This window comes from Gadus macrocephalus, chromosome 14 (genome assembly GCF_031168955.1).
Source record: "Gadus macrocephalus chromosome 14, ASM3116895v1".
Lineage (NCBI taxonomy): Eukaryota > Metazoa > Chordata > Actinopteri > Gadiformes > Gadidae > Gadus > Gadus macrocephalus.
Genome location: NC_082395.1, coordinates 18,001,166 through 18,021,612, shown reverse-complemented (window position 1 = coordinate 18,021,612; position 20,447 = coordinate 18,001,166). Strand labels below are relative to the sequence as shown.

The window sequence follows — 20,447 nt, the reverse complement described above, 5'->3', positions numbered from 1 at the left end:
GAATGGAGCCACGGGGGTTATAACTTGATGTGGGATTTTAACATGAAGTGGGCTGTTGCAGGGACACTGGAGGGGTGATGAAATGAGAAGTGCACATGTGTGTAATCAGTCTGTAATTGGCTGAGTGGCAGCTGTTGAGGCTTAACCACTAATTACAGATTATGGCACCTCTCTGCTGTAGAAGATAAAATGAAATAATATATACTTAATTAATCCTAGATTAGACATGTGGCTGGTCAAATTAGGAAAATCCATCATTTTAAGTTGGTTAGCGCCTAGAGTAAAGTTTGGAGCAAATGTTAATCCTATTACATTCTGCATGGCTTCCTATGAGACAGCTGAGTCACAGCCTAGTTATTGTGAATGTGAAGAAGCATCACCCTAGGCGCCATCTTGGGAGACAGAACCAACAAGCGTAGTATATACCTGCAGTAGAGGAGGCTGCAGTTTCAGTAGACACTAAAGTACTGTTAAACTAAAGGTAGAGTTTAACAGTGGGCTGAGGATCCTAGACCTGTGGCCTCTCCATTGCAGAAACATCCTGTTGAGCAACAGAGGCGGGAACCGATAGCATTCTGACACAGTGGGTCGTCAAATTCACATTCGCCTCATTATAGGAAAACGTTACAAAAAAATGGAATCACACATTTTTCATCTACAATTATCGACCTGTATAAATGTGTGTGTGTATACAAAAAAATCGATGCATAAAATACATACATACAGTATACATACATACAATAAGGCCTTGTTATGCATTCATCTACCATTTCAGAAGTAAAAAGTAAATTTGAACTCCTGGTCTTAACCGAGTGCAGTGGCAGATGAAATATGTGTTTACTCAGACGATACTAGAATAGGCGGACTATTCACTGGAGACGTGGTTTCGTAGGATGGCTTTTTATCCCCCACGCTCCCCATCGCCATTCCCTTGGGATAATGACGTCACAGTGCTGGCTGTGTTACTTTAAACATGTTTTGAAATCCACAGGCAGATTAGTGTCATTGCATGCACATCAATTGGCTTGTCAGAAAATTCCCACAGCCCTGCTGCTTCACAGACAGCCATCGCGTAGAGCCACTGCCTCTCCGTCTCGGAAACCATGGCGCAATTGGCGCGTGCCATTTGCCGCGCTTCGACACAACTTGCGACGGTCACCTCTAGTTCCAAGGAGGTTTCCCCACAGGAGTGACACAAAGGCTCACCGACCACTCCGAGCCAGCCTGACATTTCCCTTCCAATAGCCTGGCGTCTCCCTCGTCTCCCTTGTGTCTGGCATCCCGTTGTCTTAGCCCTCTGAGCTCTACTAAGTTCGCCCCCATCCCCCCTGCCCCCACCTCATGGGTCTTACAACGCTTGCTGAGCTTCTTCTTTCCCTCTATTTCACTTCTGATTCCTCATCCACCTCTTTACTCTCTCTCCACTCCTCCTTCTCCTCCTCTTCCTCCTCTACTCCTCTGTCTCCCCTGTGCTCCACTATGACCCACTCTTCTTTCCACTCCTACTCTCTCATGTGTTGCTCCTGCTCCTTCTTTCATACCATCCGCCTCTCTCCCACTCTCATCTCCACTCCTTGCACACTCTCCTTTCATCTTTCTCTCTCACTCTCTCTCTGCCTCTCTCTCTCTCTCTCTCCCCCCCCCCCCCTCTCTCTCTCTCTCGCTCTGTTCCAGCCGTGGAGAAGCCGAAGCATCAGCAGTAACAGCAGCAGTGTCATCCAGCCACTGAGCTGGCTGTGCATGGAGCTGGAGACCTCTTTTGCTTCCCTTCTTCTCAATATTTGCTCATGTTTTCCTTCCCTCCGCCAAACTCGCATCCCTCGTCCTCCTGAGCCATCCCCCTCGGACTCTGGTTTATTTTAAAAAATATTCCAACCTCTTCATTGTCTATTTTATTATGTTTTTTTCCTTGAACGGAATTTGTCTGCTCGAAAGACCTCGACCAAGTTTAAATTGTTGTCTTTGTAGTGGACCTCATTTTCGATTTTTATCTCTTTCATTATATTTTTCAATTTTTATTTCGAGCCCATCATTTACATTTTTGGTCTCAGACAGCACAACTACTGAGGTGACCTGGTCTTTTTTTGGGATTAACATGACACTCTTGACAGTAAGGTAACTATATACATCTTTCTAACTTAAACAAATATGCATTCATATATTTCATGAACCTATTACTAACCTATTACCTACAACTACACGGTGCATTGTTGGCTTAATTTATTTGTGACTGTGTGTCGGACAGATTGCAATATCCCTAATATAGTAATTTGACATACTTTCTTTTCACAGGGATTGAGAGGATCACTAAGCGTGGAAGGAGAGAAGGGGGGGGGGGGGTTGTTATGTTGATCTTAGCCAAGATGGAATAGCCAAGATGGACATTACAGCGATCGGGCCACCTTTCATGACAACGGTATCGGTGCAAAACTCTTCTTTGGAGGGCTTAAACCACACAGCCCCTTCGCCACAATATCCTGAACCGCCGCACTCCAGGTGGGCATCAACGGCAATCGTCTTGCTGGTCACGGTGATCATCCTGGGCACAGTGGTGGGCAATGTGTTGGTGGTGGTGGCCGTGATCACCAGCCGAGCTCTGCGTGCTCCCCAGAACCTGTTCCTAGTGTCCCTGGCGTCTGCAGACATCCTGGTGGCCACCTCGGTGATTCCCTTCTCCTTGGCCAATGAGGTGAGTTTTTTTTTTTTTTTGGGGATTAACCTAAAAGGTATGTTTTCTTTTGTGTTGTAAAGGACGGGATGCCACAGATGATTAATCCATGGAAATGTTCTTTACCTTCATTACCATTCAGTGATTTCTCTTTTGAAGTCAGGAGGTTGGGTTGTGGTTACGGTCTTGCAGGTGTTGCCAGATCGTCTTGCTTTTGGATATGCTGCCTGAAGTTTCCCCTCCTACGTTACATGCTTCATTCCCTGGCCTCTTTGTGCTCATGATTGGTTGTTATACTCCAGATTGAAAGATCATTTCAGGGTTTTTCAACCTTGACCCTATTTCCAAAAATCCTTTGATGCAATTTTTGAAAATGTTCAAGTGTTTAGAGAGAGCAGCCTATTCACAGCTTAGGGGTGCCAATAGTTCCATCGAGTATGTCCTCTAAAAGAGCTTGTTGTTGCCACTGACAGGCTCAAGAAGAGGTCTCGCTCTGAAATCTCATGTTCTGAAAAGATGAGCTGTTGCAAGCAATGTTCCTATTGTCATTGCAATCTCATTCCTCCTTCCAACTTTTAGAATATAACAAACAGACCCGATAAAACAACAAAGCAAAAAAGTTGTATTTTCTCCAGGTAACCTTTCCTTAACGTAATCAGACACTAACAATCTGAGCATAACAGGTTTCAAAAACCAGACACTGATGGAGGATGTATATTGATAGGTAGCTACTGGCCTTAAGGGATACGTTGCAGCCGTGAACGGGTTGTATTGAGCGCACCCGTTCAATACTGGACCAATTAAAAATGAGGATTGTTGTCAACATACTCACTTATACCCAACATAATGGGGAATAGAGGTGTCCAGATTGAAAAACACTGTCGTTCTCCTTTAGGCTTGTTCTCTATGCTTGATCTAATGTATTTTGCCTTGCTGCACACTTAAGGTGCAGGAAATACCAAAAATTATAATTGTTAAAGTTTTTTCAAATTGTAACCTTAAATCAATTCCATGAAACTATCTAATAAAATTGATATCCACAAATTCCACCATACTCTTGTGTGTATTCATATTCATATTCACTGTGTGCCCAAAGTACCTCTGAGACTAACTAATTTCTAGTTTATTATAGCTGCTTTTCATTTCACTTTCATTTTTGATGTCTGGACGTCATTATTGTAAAACTTCCATTAAATGTTGACAAATTAGCCTTTTTTATCCAGCCATTCAACAACAATGCATGAGTGCTCCACAGTGCAATTTAATTACATATCCTGCTCCAAAATGTTGCCAAAATACATCATAAGGCACACTATGTAATGTATTTGTAAGATGTCGGCAAAACCATTTCCGATGATGAATTTGCTTGACGAGTAGACAACTCGTTAACTCGCGTACGGGTTTGCACACTTCTCACACTGCCTGTGCATAATTAACAACATGTGCATTCTGTCCAGACCGTGATAAAGGATTAATAGAGCGGTGAATATGTTGCTTTGTGCCTCGGTTTCTATGTATTTAAACAAAGGACTGTTACAGGCTTTTTCTCAGATCTGGCCTCTTTAGACCCGATTGTTCCTTTATACAGCCGGTCTGGACGGCAGCTCATCAATTCAGGTTATTGTATTCAATCTAGTGCTCAATTTAAACATTGATTGTTTGATATGATGATTCAGCCTCAATGTGAAATGTGTTTAGTTCAGCTACATTTTGAAGTCATAATTTTGGCCAAGAGATTCAAACCACTTCCTCACAGTGAATGTTTTTACCTTCAACTTGCAGAGGAACCATAGGACCCCTGACTCCCAGATGGCGCCCTTGACGGCTAAAAGCATGACTAAAACGGTTTCTTGTCTTCCTAGGTCATGGGCTACTGGTTCTTTGGTCCCACCTGGTGCTCCTTCTACCTCGCTCTGGATGTTCTATTTTGCACCTCCTCCATTGTCCACCTGTGCGCCATCAGTCTCGACCGCTACTGGTCTGTCACCAAGGCCGTCAGCTACAACCGCAAGAGGACGCCCAAGCGCGTTAAGACCATGATCAGCGTCGTGTGGCTGATCTCCATCGTCATCTCATCGCCGCCCCTGCTCATGCACCATCAGGAGGAACCGGACGGGAGCCGGCCGGACGAAAAGGACACCCTGCAGCAGAAGTGTCTCCTCAACAACCAGACCTGGTACATCCTCTCCTCCTGCCTGGTGTCTTTCTTCGCCCCGGGGGTCATCATGATCCTGGTCTACTGCAAGATCTACCGCGTGGCCAAGCAGAGGGCCTCCACCGTGTTCGTGGCGAAGAACGGGACGGACCGGCGGCCGTCGCACTCGGAGACCTGCTTTGACCCCGCCAGCGGGAACTTCCAGGGGGGCGGCTCGGGCCTGGCCCGGTCCTGGTTTCAGACGGAGAGCCCGCGCGCCGTGTGCCGCCACAGCTCGGCCATCGGGGGCGGCCACGGCGACGGCCACCGGCGCAGAGAGCTGGAGGACATAGAGCTGGAGGAGAAGAGCTGCAAGTCCGAGACCAAAACCTCCTCCTCCTCGTCCTTGTCTTATTTCAGCCCGTCCTGCGTGTTCTCCAGGAGAGCGAGCGGCAGGGCGGCGACGGAGGAGGAGGAGGAGGAGGAGGAGGAAGCGGGGAGGGTTAAAGGGACGGCAAACACCCTCCAGCCCCCCCCGCCTCCTCACGCTCCCTCCTGCCCCTCCTTGTCATGGGTGTCGACGTCGGACCAGTGCTCCCACCACCTCCTCCTGCCCTCTCCGCTGCCTCCGCCGGGCGGCCACGTCTCCCTGTCCAAAACCAAAGTGGCTCAGATGAGGGAGAAGCGCTTCACCTTCGTGCTGGCTGTGGTGATGGGGGTCTTTGTCCTGTGCTGGTTCCCCTTCTTCTTCACCTACAGCCTCCATGCCGTGTGCAGGGAGAAGTGCCCGATCCCCGACACACTCTTCAACCTGTTCTTTTGGATTGGCTACTGCAACAGCTGCCTCAACCCAATCATCTACACCATCTTCAACAGAGACTTCAGAAGGGCCTTCAAGAAAATTTTATGTCAGGCCCGTAAGGGAAAATAGGGAACTTTTACAAAGGGCTTGAGCGTGTGTGTGCGCGTGTACTCCGAATATTCACCCCAGAGGCTTTCCATGCACACACACACACACTAGGAAGAGGAGTTATTTTACACATGTCGCCCACTCGATGCACTTCCAAGTGACTGGTGTCTCAGTCCAACGTAAACAACTACAAAGTATGGGCCAAAGCTTTAATCCGTTATTTTCCTTGGGGACATTAAAGTGCTTATATATATATATATATATATATATATATATATATATATATATATATATATATATATATATATATATATATATGTTTCTATGTATGTATGTATGTATGTATGTGTATGATTACAATTCTATATAATAATATATTATATATTATATAAATTATTACATTACATACTATATGTATTTATATATGTATGTATACAATTATATGATATGATATATTACATAGTAATGTATAACATATATTTATTTATTTATTTATATAATATATGTTGTATCTCTGTTATTATCCGTGTCTGTTGACAGCAGGCAGCTAGGGGGCAAAGACATTAAGAATTCATATCTGGCTAGCAGATGGGCTGAACTGCTGTAAACAAAACAAGGATGAGGAGGGAGAGAACATTCTTTATTAACAGGCTCATTGAGGGAGGATAATTATTATTTTATAATTATTCTCAACAGCTCAGGACAAATAAGCCCTTCAGATATGATAATGATAATAATTAAGATCATGGCTTTACTGGCTTCGCAAAGCAAAGCCAATTTTGCTTGAAGCAAAATTAGTTTCGTTTTTAACCTGGCTTGATCAGCTAAATGTTTTCTGCTTAATGTATGCAATAATAATTGTAACAAAAACTAAGTGTACATTTATCTTTATGATCTACTTTCTTTTCCTGAACTGGTCAAGAAAAGAAAACAACAATACTGACGATCATTCATCACCTTCGTCCAAAAATGGACACCTCTTGTTGTGAACTGAGGCGTGGAGACAAGACTGCACTGTGTTGAGTGAGCTCAATCTGTTTACATTGTTTGAGTCCGGCAGCAGCCTAATAGCTCTCACCATGTGCCAAAATCCATTTGGTATCCAACAAGCACAATCACAGACTGTATGGCACCTGACAACGCACATGTCAGCCAATGGCCAAATATGGAATTGTTATACAGTATTCTGTGTGTTTTACATAAAGTGGGGGATTCTTTTTTTCCTTGAATTGAAATACAGAATGGAGGTGCATTGTCTAACAATATTGTAAATGTAAAAGTAGTTGTGAATATACTGTACCCAAATACCGTCCAACTTTATGTTTTGGGGGATGTTTTCAATGTAAGCCAAAAACATACAGTGGAAATGTATTTGGATAATTTATCAGCAGAAGCAAGTTGAACAGAGGTGTGTGGAAAATGCAAAAAGAGAGATAAAAGATGTATGAGAGCCTGATTGACAACAGCTAAAAATAAGTTGTTCAACATCCTGATATAAATCTTTCTCCCCGAGACAAAGTGTTCAGAAAATTGGATTTCATCAACTATTTCGGAAACCAATAATCTGTCAGTAAATTTTTACCCTGTGAGAAATTAACATTTACTGAAATGTTATATTTGGGATGGAAGCCTGTATCTCAAGGGACAGCATTCTCCCTTTATCCAAACCTATTCAACATACAGTATTGACACAGTGTAAACACACACAACCCTACATTCATTTCAACATTCTGCAGGCATTCTTCTGAATAAATATTCCTGGAACCAACTCAAAAGTTATATTCCAAATGCATCACCACCATATGGCCTTGGGCAGGCCCAGACGGACCTAGTGGCACTGCATCTATTACCACTCACACAACAATATGTCAGTCGAGTTCCATACAGGACTGACCAGGGAGTCCTTGTGTTCAACAGGGGTTTGCGGTAGCAACAAATCATCACCAAGCACTGATAAGTAATAAGGTATGATATTGATTGGTCTTGATCAGAGAAGAGAGAATAAACAAATATTACTGCTAGATGGCCGTTGCCTGTTAAGAATCATTGTCTGAAGTTTTGATTCAAGATCTTGTTATAGCATCCTTAAAAAACAATAGTCTTTCAAATGTTTTTTTCTATAAGGTCTACCGATCTAGTTTCCGACTGATCTTGGATGTTTTGTGATTGATGATGTGATGATTTGTACAAATTTCATCTTGCTCGGCCTCCCTCACTCTCTCCAGTAAATCACAACGAAAAAAACCCATCTTGATTATTCTCCTCTTCCCAAAAGTGTCCTGAGCACATTCTTGCTTCCGTTTATTAAACTCGAGTGTCGCCCGGAAAAGAAAAGCTCTTTCAAGGGTTTTCTAAAATGGGAAGCCCTTCACAAAATGTTCCCTCTTGTTTAAACACACATTTTTAAAGAGAAACGCATGCGTATGTATCTCCTGCCACACCTCTGAATGAAACCATCACGCAAAGCTCATACCCCATAGTCAAAATGAGCACACGCATATGCATCGCTGGTATGTGGATGTTCTTTTGGTGGGAAGCCAGGTTCCCCCAGACTAAACTACAGCACCTGGTGTCTTCTCTCCATATGGTTTGGACACCCTGCATCCAGTACTATAGAGACATGGTTTCTAAAAATATATATTCTGTGTTTGCACATTACATTACGACAGCGGTGGGAGCTCTAATAGCAGAGGAGAAAGTAGGTAATTGTCTAAACAGACCATATTTTTGTTATTTTCGCAGCTACTGGCTGCAGTCAGTCGTTTCACATACTGATGCATGTAATGCAGTACTAGGCAGATAGAGATATGACAGATATTTCTGTTGTTATTTATTCATTCACGTAGATACAGTTCATAGAAAGAATAATTATTCTCCAAAACTTGTTGCCTAGTTCCCGATGGAGAGGCAATTTCTGTCTAGACATTTATTCTTCATCACCTATGGCTATTTTCTCCAATTGTAACCACAGTTGTCTCTAAAGATGAATCAAAAACAAAAATCATTTCACTTCAAGTCGTTACAAAAGGTTCCAATACAATAGCTCATCAGAGTTGCATTAGTACCTGGATGGATATTGTATAATCATGAACAATAGTTTCTTTATCTGTACTCTGTACCCCATGTCCAATATAATTTATGTGCTTCTTATGTTGAAATGAGGGATGTCAACTCAGATGAAAACCACCATGTGATCCTTCAGCAGCATTTGTTGTTTATTGTTTTTATGTTCTTGTGGTGGATTTGGTCAAAACCAAAGATATCTGCCGCTCATTAACACCAATAATAATCAGCCATTCTATTTCTGATGCGTCTTATGACGTCATCGCTTTATTGTTACACTTGAAGTGCGAGAGTTAATACATCAAATGGAATGGGTATTCAGTGTTTGAGATTGAACAACAGAGTGGAGAGGAGCACAGATAAAGTGAAGACGCAGACTCTATTCTGACCATGGCTGCTTCGATATATTTCACTCATCTATCCTTTCATCTTGTGAACTTCATTCCTCTCACAAAAGAAAGAAATGATGCAAGGACAAATTATGATCAACCCAAGTTATGGTCTAATGATGAAGAAGACCAGACTATGTCTTCTGTTGTCTTGACCGAGGCCCAAATAACCATCCTCACAACCCTTAGTAATGAAATGCCTGATGAAACCCCCTGCACACTCTGACACTGGCTCTCCCTTCAGTCCTCCGACACATCTGCACTTCTGTGCACTCTAAGCGAAAAGTAATGTGGTTTGTTATCTCCCGGCCTAAGAAGCAGCAGAAGAGAGCCATTGAGACGTACTTGAAATACGAATGAAAGAACCTCCCTTCGGTGTCTGAAAGGGCCCTCTCCACACCTTCCATTCCTGTTTATTTCTCATTTTTATTTCTCGTCTTTGCCTGCCTGCCTGCCTTAGGAGTTTTTGTGCCACCCTCTTGTCCGGCCAAATCCTAGTTTCTCACCTTAGGTTCTGTCACCCTACCCAATATGTATATGCTCAAAGCATTCCTGTTTAAATACAAACTATAGATGTGATATTTATGTATTTTATTGTAAAAAACAACGGTGCCATGCACAAAAAGTGCCAAAACCCTTATTGGTGTACAAGACCCCAAAAGTACAGTTTTTTGTGCAGTGGCCCGATATTAAATTTCCTTATTATATGTTATTTTACAGCTCGGTTTTCAATTAAATATTCTGCCTTCTCTCCGAAGCTTGGCAAATAAAATCTGCGACAAAAAAGTAGCAGCAGTTCCCTTCCCGAAGCATTACTCAAGATTTTTATAAACCCAATGTAATATTCAATTGATACAACCCCTTCCACACACAGTATTTACGAGTGACGTAAAACATCTCAATATATTCCAAGACCTCCGATGTATTGGAAAGGGAATTAAAAATCATCTCCTCACCACACACACTAATTGCATCCACCACTGAAGTGAAACTAATTGGATCCTTTGTGGTGTGGTGGTCTCGTGCTAGGTATGACTCGGAGAGTGATAAATGTTCAACAACGTGGTTTATTCTAACAGAGACACAAGGTAAACGGGCTTGCGTTCTGGAGGTGGTTCATGAAGCATCTCCCGTTCTGGAGGTGTCCCATGAGGCGTCTCTCGAACACAGGTAAACAAACAGTTATATTGGGAGTGGGCGGAGCGGTAAATAGGCCACGCCTACATGTTCTAATTTACCCAGGTAAACCTTGGGTCTGTCTGGGCTTAAACGGAAACTGCAAAGTGGCCATGTTTGTAGTCTTCAACTTATCTATAAAATCATTAAAACCTTATATGGTGTTATCCATTATGTGGTGAAGAAACCATTCATAACTGTGGTTAGCTTGAAACATGTTATCAGAAATAGCATAGACTAAAATAATTTACATCACCGCTCCCATACGCTTTATATGTGAGCAGTGAGCACCCACAGATTTCCGCTGAGCCACGATCACCTGAATGACCAGTTAGCCAACACCCTGAGTGGGATTCGGAGTTCATCACAGCCCTAAGCTACACATAGGAGCCGGTCTCCTGAGGCCCACTGTCAAAACGGCTATGTAGGGCAACTCCTGCTGACAAACATAAATTCACCCAAGAAAATAAAAAAATGTGGCCGCAGTGGCATGAATAAAGTTATGTGAATGTGTCCATAGATACCAACCCTTTGCCTGTATTGTATCTACATAAACACTGCTCTCTGTAGGCCTACAGCTTGCATTTGGTACGAGTTATGCAAAATGGTTATGCATTTTATACATTCCGCAAAGAAATGTGTTCCCATTATGTTTTGCAATGTAAATGATCTATCTGGTTCCGTGCTACACTATAGAGTGGCGAAGTCACGCCTCTTCCGGTAGAGCCCATGGGACCTATGAGAACGAAAAATAAGAATGGGTTTCATTGGAGAGAAAGTTCTTATTTTCTGGTCCCAGTCTTTCTATCGACCTTCGACCAGCATCAGTTTGCTTATAAAGCAAACAGGTCGACAGCTGATGCAATCGCCACTATCAACCACACTGCAGCGTGTCACCTGGACAAACAGGGGAATTATGTCAGGATGCTTTTGGTTGACTTTAGTTCGGCGTTTAACACAATCTTGCCGAACATTCTCATCAGGAAGCTGACTGACCTGGATTTCCCTGCCCCAACCTGTAAATGGAATTACAGCTTTCTGACGGACCGTCCACAGTGAGGATGGGGACACAAACATCATCCACCCTGACACTCAGCACGGGCTCCCCTCAGGGCTGGGTGCTGAGCCCCTTCCTGTATTCTCTTTACACGCATGACTGCGTCCCCGCCCAACGCTCAAATGTCATCGTCAAATTTGCGGATGACGTGAGTCATGAGTGATGGCGGGTCTCATCTCCAACGGTGACGAGACGGCATACCGGGAGGAAGTCCAGAGGCTCACAGCCTGGTCTTCAGCTAATAAGCTTTTGCTGAACACCAGCAAAACCAAGGAGTTGATGTTTGACTGGAGCAGGACGAGAGGTGTCCTCGCCCCACTGCAGATAGACGGGGTCTGCGTGGAGAGGGTCTCCTCCTTCAAGACCTAACCTGGCCCACACCAACACGGCTGCTGTGTTCAGTAATGCTCAGCAGAGGCTATATTTTCTAAGACTGCTGAGAAAATGCCAGGTGGGGACAAAGCTGCTGCAGACCTTCTACCACTCTGCTGTTGAAAGTGTACCCGCCCCCCCCCCCCCCCTCCCCCCTCTACCGTAATTTTTTTAAAGAGACACTTATATTTTATGTTCGCATATTTATTAACTTATTGTTGCTTATTGCTGTTGTCTGTGTTTGCATTTTGCACTGCTTTATTTTGCACTGTGGGTGGTGAGCACCACCCCAATTTCAAGTTTCAAGTTTGCACAATGACAATAAAGTCTGAAATCTCAAATCTATATGTCCCGGATTACACATATGTTGTTTGTGGATTTAAATGATAATTTTTCATGTCAAGAGTTTGACAGTTGACGGTTTATGGTGCGAACGTTCCGTTAAAGGCTGTAGAGAAAACACAATGAGAAAGACTACATGTCTCGTATGTGAAGTCACGCTCCCAGCAACTGGCGTGGACAAGACCGACAATCTCCTCATCAGCATAACTGAAACTCTCCACATGAGAGTCACCACCATATGTGTGGTGGTGACTCTCGTGTGTAGTGGAGCAGAGAGATCGCCATGTCTGTACCGTTGTGGGTACCGGATTGACTCGGCTGCCAAATCGACTCGGGGTGGTGACGTATATCGTTCGTGTGGAGAGCAGCGAAGAGCTGTAGTTCACAAAGCGGCCTCACATAAAGTCTAACATTATCAAACTCCTTCACGAAAATGTTTCGTTTTCTTTGCATGAAAAATTATCATTTAAATCCAAAAACAACACATGTGTAACCCAGGGCATATAAAGACTGGGACCAGAAAATAATTACTTTCTCTCCATTGATACCAATTCATATTTTTCGATATCATAGGTCCCATGGGCTCTACCGAAGAGGCCTTACTTCGCCACTCTATTGTTGTTTTCCTGCTGCCGTCCTCGCTCGACTGAAATGGAACTGTCACGCACAAGTCTTTTTCTCACTCTATCCAAAATCTCTCTCTCCATCTCTTTTCTCTCGTTCTCCATCTCTCTGCCTCTCTATATATAGCTCTCCTCCCCCTCAGACCTGATTGTAGCATAAGTGCCAACCATTTGCTTAAGTTCAAACCCTTTCCTGTTTACAACAGACTAACGTTGTATGAAGTGTCCTGTAGTATTTCTCATCGTTCTGCCACTGTGTTACGGCTTTGTCAATTCGATGTATTCCGTGAACGATACAATTTTATTGAGTACTTGCCTAAGTGAGTGTCAAATCTTTTTTTCGAATTTCTGCTTAAAGGGGACATATTATGAAAACAGCACTTTCCTGGGATTTGGGTTGTTGTTGTGGGTAGATGGTGCTCCCACACGCATACAAACTTTGAAATAAGTCTGTACATGATTTTTTGAGTGAGATACACATTTCTGCGAGCAGCCCGCCTCCAGCTACCAAACGAGCGAGTCAGTTTCGACGCCCTCTCCTACGTAGGAAGGGGGCACATTTGAATATTACCTCCCACTTCCGAGTAGATCGAGGCAAAGCTCTCGATCTACCGGTCGATCTTCGTTCCTATCCTCACCTATGGTCATGAGGGTTGGGTGATGACCGAAAGGACGAGATCGCGGGTACAAGCGGCCGAGATGAGTTTTCTCAGAAGGGTGGCTGGCGTCTCCCTTAGGGATAGGGTGAGAAGCTCAGCCATCCGTGAGGAACTCGGATTAGAGCCGCTGCTCCTTTACATAGAAAGGAGTCAGCTGAGGTGGTTCGGGCATCTGGCAAGGATGCCCACTGGGCGCCTCCCTTGGGAGAGTTTCAGGCACGTCCAGTGGGGAGGAGACCTCGGGGAAGACCCAGGACTAGGTGGAGAGATTATATCTCAACACTGGCCTGGGAACGCCTCGGGATCCCCCCGTCAGAGCTGGTCAATGTGGCCCGGGAAAGGGAAGTCTGGGGCCCCCTGCTTGAGCTGCTCCCCCCACGACCGGACCCCGGATAAGCGGATGACGATGAGGATGATGATGATGAGCTCCAGGAGTCAGCAAACGGCAACAATCCCTTCTCCTCCATGCTGTGGTTCAGCCTGACAGCTCATTGGTCAATGGGCAGCAGCTCATTTGCATCAACGCTACAGACACCAGAAACAGCGCATTCTGAAGGGACTGAAACAGAGAATAGCGGTAGACGATATATTTTTTCCTAAAAGCTATTTCCAGCAAACAGCTTCAAAAACATGTTTTCTGGAACTCTAGGATAGATAGGTGTATTGTTACCATGTAAACACTTTGGAATAGCGATAATATAATACGAAATGATGAGTGTATCATAAATCATTCAGTCTCCCTTTTCTGAAAAAGTATTAATATAAATATATTTATCGACTTAATCAGTGATATTCTGTGTCAATTACTTTAGTTATTTGTAATTAAAATCAATATAGGTCCCTGAAAGTGTTTGAGGCTAAATGTAATGGTGAATAATAGATCACCAACGGGTCGATACTAAGGAATCAATAACAATACACGATTGCTTGAATATGTTATATCTAAATGTGCCAGAAACATTTCGATTTCCTGATTCTAAATGATTAAGCAGGAGAATATCCACCTGGGGACATTAAAGATACAGGAATGCCTAGAGGTATTTGACAGGCAGGGAGGGAGCAAAGGCAAACCTTCACAAAGACGTAACCAAGCTAAGGGTCAGGTACTACAGATGATGATGTGTTTTGCACTACGCATTGCCTCCCAGTAATATAATGGCTGCATTGGATTGCTCCATGTTGTCATCATTACCAGCAACAAGGCCACGACTGAAGATGGACCACTTCAACAATTCGATTGTATTGCATTGTATACTTCAATTGCATCGGTTATTGAAAGTGCTTATTTTTTTAACCTGGTTAATTATGACCTATTATATTTATCTTTAAAATTTCGAAATGATAAGACCAATCACGCAAATATACGCGTGTACGCACACGCATGCGCGCACACACACACACACACACACACACACACACACACACACACACACACACACACACACACACACAAAACAGAGAGAAATGAGAGTGGAAAGAGAACTAGGCTAAATCTTTAACACATCACCATGGAAACACGCTTGTGGGTTCTGAAAATCCTCAGGCTACCAATCTTCTGCCTGTAGTGTGTGTGTGTGTGTGTGTGTGTGTGTGTGTGTGTGTGTGTGTGTGTGTGTGTGTGTGTGTGTGTGTGTGTGTGTGTGTGTGTGTGTGTGTGTAGATAGACAGTATGCCCCAGGCCTTCCTTCCAAATGTGTCTGCTGGTGGTTATTAACTGCCACAGACATATTGTCTATTTGACTAATCATCTGGGTTTGTATTTTGTTTGTTTATCTGCACAGTGATGTACCACAATTCTACAGATGAATAGATCAATAGTGATTGTTTTTGGTAACTAATTACTGCTCTCACTCTGTGTCTGTCTCTCTATAAAGCTTAACACTTAAATGTGCTGGGCTTTCTGTAGCCATAGCCATTTAATGTAGCTGTTAAGTGAGCTTTCCTATTTATGCTACATGGGTGGAACGCAGGGTAAAGTGCGTATTGGAAGTTAATGTTTTTAAAAATATTTATACATAACATTCTCTGAAAATTGCTCTTTGAAATTAAAATGCAGGATTTTATCAGTTAAAAAAAAGTATATCGGCAAAAAAATCCAGTTTTAAAGTGACTATTTTGAGCAAGGCTTCAAAAACCGTTGTTTTTTTATGTGATACGTCAAACGCGTCATATTACGTAGGAATTGGTAGACGCGGTCGCTGTTGCTGCCTCAGCTCTATGCGTAGTTGTGAGTAGTTACCGCGGTGAGGGGTCTTGTATTCCCCCCCCCCCCCCCCTGTGGTTTTTGGGTTTTTCTAATCGACGAGATGAGGTTTTGTATCTGTGGGGGTTGTTCCAACTCCGACCTCCTGTCCGACCATCTCCGATTTCACAGTTTCCCCGATCGGAGAAAGGATGGAGCAGGCTTTCGAACCTGCAAACCCTCACGTTAGTTGTACTCACTCGTTCTCCAGTAGGGGCATACACACGACCTCTTTGACGCCAGGGTTGTTGGCCTTTTCACTGGAGCAGCGCTGAAGGTCCCAGGTGGCCAGGCGCACCGCGGCCGGTGCCACGCGGGGCCGCAGGGACACCATCTGCGTGGGTCCTCCCGGCGGGAGGTCGAGGTCTTCACTCCGGAGGCTGAACGAGGTTGGTAGGTCAGCCCGCCGTTGGTATTGGTGGACGGAGTTCTTGAGCGCTCCACAAACACCTGGAAACGGATCTTGTCCAGTAGGGAGCAGTTTATGTGATCGACCCGACCAGGTCCTCGATGCTCTTGAACGGACCGTGTTGGGTCCGATAGGCGACAATGTTCCGGGCGATTTTCTCCGTGATGCCGCGGATGCTCATGAGCTGCGGCGGGGTGGCGGTGTTGATGTTCATGCCGCTGCAGGAGGACGCTCCGGGTCTCTCCGCAGGGAGGACGGGGAGTGCTGCGACGAACTGGTCCTACTCGACACGCAGATCTCCACTTTCATAATCTCCAGTTTGGTGGCGCCTATCCCACTCACCAGCGCTAGGTCCTCCACCTTCTTGAAGCCCCCGATGCAGTCCCGGTACTCCACGATGCTCCGCGCCACGGGGCAGTTGACCCCGGGCAGGGTCATGAGCTCTTCCTCCGTGGCCGTGTTGATGTTCAGCCGCTCCTGGTTCACCATAATTCTCCTGACACCACAACTCTATCTCCCTCCTATTGCCATGGTGTCTCCCCCTTTTAGGTGGTTGCTGTTCTCCCTCACGGCTAGCTGGCTCAAAATTGTACGGAAGTGGTCCGAAACTGTTATCCATTGTTGTTATGTAGTCTATGATGATTAGAACGTCCGTCTACCAATTCCTACGTCACGCTCGAAAACGAGCGTTTGAGATGCGGAAGTAAAATTGTATCACAAAAACGGGTCAAGATGCCACTTGTAGTGTAGATTTATTAATAAAAACGAAATAATCGTGTATTCGAATTTTTTTCCTATATGATTCTTCACTGCAGTATCTAACTTCCAATACGCACTTTAAAGAATTTAACTCATAAGCATTCATAACAAAAAAATAAGATCAACAAAAATCAATTGACAGCAACATGTGGCAATAAAGACATTTTGAAAATGCTCATTATCATAACAATTCAGTAAAAATTCAGCATGTTCATTTTGTAAATGACTAATGAATATGAGAATATGAATAAATATTTTCCATATACCGTAATTGGAATATATAGATCCTTTGCCATCATGCTGCTTTAAGAGAGAGACATTATATTATAGAAAAGGGACTGGTGCTAACATGTTTCAGCATACACACGACTCAGTCAAAGCAAGAAAACCAACATAGAAATGCAATGATAATAAAAAATGGTAGCAATCAAATGTAGAAATAACAGCACAGGGCTCTCTTTTCAGCTCACATGTGTATCTCTCTCTCTCTCTCTCTCTCTCTCTCTCTCTCTCTCTCTCTCTCTCTCTCTCTCTCTCTCTCTCTTTCTCTCTCTCTCTCTCTCTCTCTCATCATACAATCAATTCACAGAGCAAAGGCTAATCTACAAATTGCCTTGTCATTGTGAGTGTTGAACACATTATTACCATGAGGAACTTACGGCGTGACCACTATTGGGAAAGAAATAAAAACACTTAGATGTCAATTCAGCAAATATAAAGGTCTGTGATACTTAAAAAAATGTATCTCACAGTGATTGCAAAGTACTTTGAGGAAAGAAAAAGAGAAGGAGGGTTCGGGTTTGATTCGAAAAGGCTGTTTACTAAGGAGTGTGTATTATGTGTGCTTGTGCGTGGGTGCGTGTACTTGTGTGTGTGTGTGTGTGTGTTTGTGTGCGTGTGCATATGTGTGTGCATCTACGTTTGTTTTAATAGCGTGGAATACTGTTCATGTTATGGCGTTAATTAGCATAATACAGAGTAGGAGGATGGAAAGCAGTGAGTGACCCATATACTTATCTATCTGGCGTTTTCATACACAAACCAACACTCCATTTGCATCAAGCCCCTGGCACCAGAAGCAAATTCTCACCTGTTACCTCAGTATTCTGTCATCCAGCCGAGTAACTGTAAACAATATACAAAATGAGATGTGCAAATCGGAATGGTTCGCCATGAATAACATCAAAACTAATATGAAAACTGAATAATTTCATAAAATAGGGATAGAGAGATCGTTTTTTTCTTAATCGTCCAATGACGTCTGACCCGTGACTTGTTTTTAACCCGTCCAATGGTTTGATTCAAACAGCCATTGATTATTCTGCATACAATGGCTGCATGCAACCACAGTACAGTGCATTCAGGCCGCATCATAGTGGGCACCTAGCTGACATGGCATAATACTACTTCTGTGAGAAACCAATGGTGTAGAACCTAAGAAGAACCCTGTAGAAGCCTTCTCTGGTTGACATAGCATGGGTACATGGTTATAAATACATGTGTGTTGTTCAGAAGACCATGTCGTTTGTGTTGATTCACTACCTAATGTCACAGACGATCCAATGATGATCTAGATGTTGAAGTGTAGAACTAACCTGTTTCACCATAGAGCCTTGGCACATTCATAAACATCAGTTAATCTCCCTGCAGAACACAAATTGGAAGTTAACTGTGAAGAATTAAATCATTATGGTTTATTAAAGTGCAGATTACAATTTGCAGATTAATGCTGCTCTCGTTGCTCTGATTATGTTGTTCCTTGAGGCTGTCAGTAAAACTTAAATGAGAGAAAAAAAGATCCCCCTGACTTTAAGTAAATAGGGATAAGTCGAAATGAGGCAAGACACCGAACCAGGGAGACACACAGTCACTCATGTACGCACACATACACACTCACACAAACAAACACACATACACAAACACACATGTCGGCTTTGAACCGAATGCAATAGAGACATGAAACACTGCTAGCAACCCCAGCAAAAAATGGCAAGTGCCTTGTTTTCTAAGAATTTCAACGTCTAATTATTGCACCCATCAGAATAAACCTTTACGGTTTATATATCATTGACAGGTAGTGGGGATATTCCGCTCAGTGTAATGGATTGTTAATCATGATCCCACAATGCAGAGTGATTACTCATCGGCCTCGCAATCATCATCTGTAATATAAAGCACTGCATTTGGTGGCAGTTTGGATAAATTACTGGTTAGCATGACAATCATTTGTAATTAAGGATTGCCGAAGTGTCAGTCAGCCGGGGTAATGTAGTGAAAAGCGTTCAATATCTTACATCTTCAATTAGATCTATCTTGCTTAATAATCCAACCATATATTAGATGCAATAACACCTCTGTACATTTCATTTAGAAATTAGGATTGATTGGTTAGAATGATATCGGCCAAAGTTCATCATTTAAATGATCAACACTAGCTCAATCATACATTGAACTCTTTTATGAGACAGTTATGAAGAGCTATTCTTCTGGGCAGGGACACATCCATGAAAAGGTTTGACTTCAGTTTGCCCCTTGTGAGTATTGCTGAAAGGTCAGCAGCACTACAGGAAACAAAGTGTTCTCAGGCCGTTTGTCACTCTACAGATTGGATCAACAATTCATATTCCAAAAAGTCGTTAATTGTTACATTTTCATACAGCTAAAATACATCATGCCTTAAGGTCAATGCTTCGAAGGTAAGGAAAGTTGTTGGCCTTGCTTTACCACAGCTCTCATTCAGAAATAAAGAAGGAAGAAAAAATTTACTAAACTTGAAAAATAAACAACGTAGAAACATTTGAGATGCAATTTGGTTGTATTCTTACCCCCAAAAACGTTGTTTAGTTTATCAGTTGATTATCCTGTTGACAGGTTTCAAGTTCAGATCTGGCTGGGATGTGGGTGAATATTTTCATAGTCGCGGCATCACTAGTAGGCCTACCCTATAGGAGTCAAAGCTAAATGTACAACTATTTGACTTATTTATTAGAGCAGACAGGCTGAGGAAAGAGGCAATAATAAGGCAGATATCAACAGGTTTCAACTATTTGCAACTAGTATCTTGAAAACGTCATCTCCATGATAGTTCATAATCATAGTTCACTGTTCATCAACATATAATATTGAATACAAATATCACAAAGACTTTGGTTAACGTTTGGCTAGTGAAAGTCGGTACTTAGCTCAACTATGACCGCGTGTCAATAATGTAAGTAGAGCCTATTAAAATTTGATTTGGCTAATTTGGGTCAATTTTGTTGGATATTGCAAAATAAGATGCAATTACTTACTAACTGTGATATATTCCTCGATCACAGTCAAATTTATCAAAGTAATTTGATTTAACGTTAGACGTGTAAAATGTGATCGACCAATTTCGCATTAACGAATGAATGATTTATACATCATTAAAATAAATGCATCTGCATATATTTGTAATCAACTGCGTCGTCACGTTAAATTTACCAGGACGACAGCGTCAGCTAGCGTTTAAACCGCTGGGACGTGTTCTCCAGCACGTCTGTTATTTAGTCGGGACTAAACTTTGGTTTAAAATGCCTCCTGATAGACAAACATTTGCTTTTAGTGTGCGACTCTAGCGGGTTAAAACACGATGACCCTTCTATGATATGATAACCCGATAG

The 20,447-nt window shown here is 43.1% G+C and overlaps 1 protein-coding gene and 1 long non-coding RNA gene across 2 annotated transcripts in view; one reads left to right on the top strand and one right to left on the bottom strand.

The window, feature by feature from the left end:
- LOC132471713 (uncharacterized) overlaps nt 1-20,413 on the bottom strand; it is a 31,357-nt gene extending 10,944 nt beyond the window's left edge. Inside the window, exons 1-2 of the long non-coding RNA XR_009528898.1 lie at nt 19,629-20,413; nt 18,399-18,447 (exon numbers count right to left, since the gene is read on the bottom strand). This is a non-coding gene — a long non-coding RNA (uncharacterized LOC132471713). The remainder of the gene's footprint in view (nt 1-18,398; nt 18,448-19,628) is intronic.
- Nucleotides 1,626-5,950, top strand: LOC132471706 (alpha-2Db adrenergic receptor-like). The gene is made up of 2 exons (XM_060070935.1): nt 1,626-2,689; nt 4,531-5,950. The coding sequence occupies exons 1-2, from the start codon at nt 2,378-2,380 to the stop codon at nt 5,731-5,733; spliced, it is 1,515 nt and encodes a 504-aa protein (XP_059926918.1). The 5' UTR covers nt 1,626-2,377; the 3' UTR covers nt 5,734-5,950.
- Nucleotides 20,414-20,447: the final 34 nt, after the last annotated feature.

Excerpts from the sequence above, each read along its gene's own strand:
- LOC132471706 (XM_060070935.1), top strand. The coding sequence starts at position 2,378 with ATGGACATTACAGCGATCGGGCCACCTTTCATGACAACGGTATCGGTG. Across the intron at positions 2,690-4,530 it reads CCTTCTCCTTGGCCAATGAG|GTCATGGGCTACTGGTTCTT; the intron begins GTGAGTTTTTTT and ends TTGTCTTCCTAG.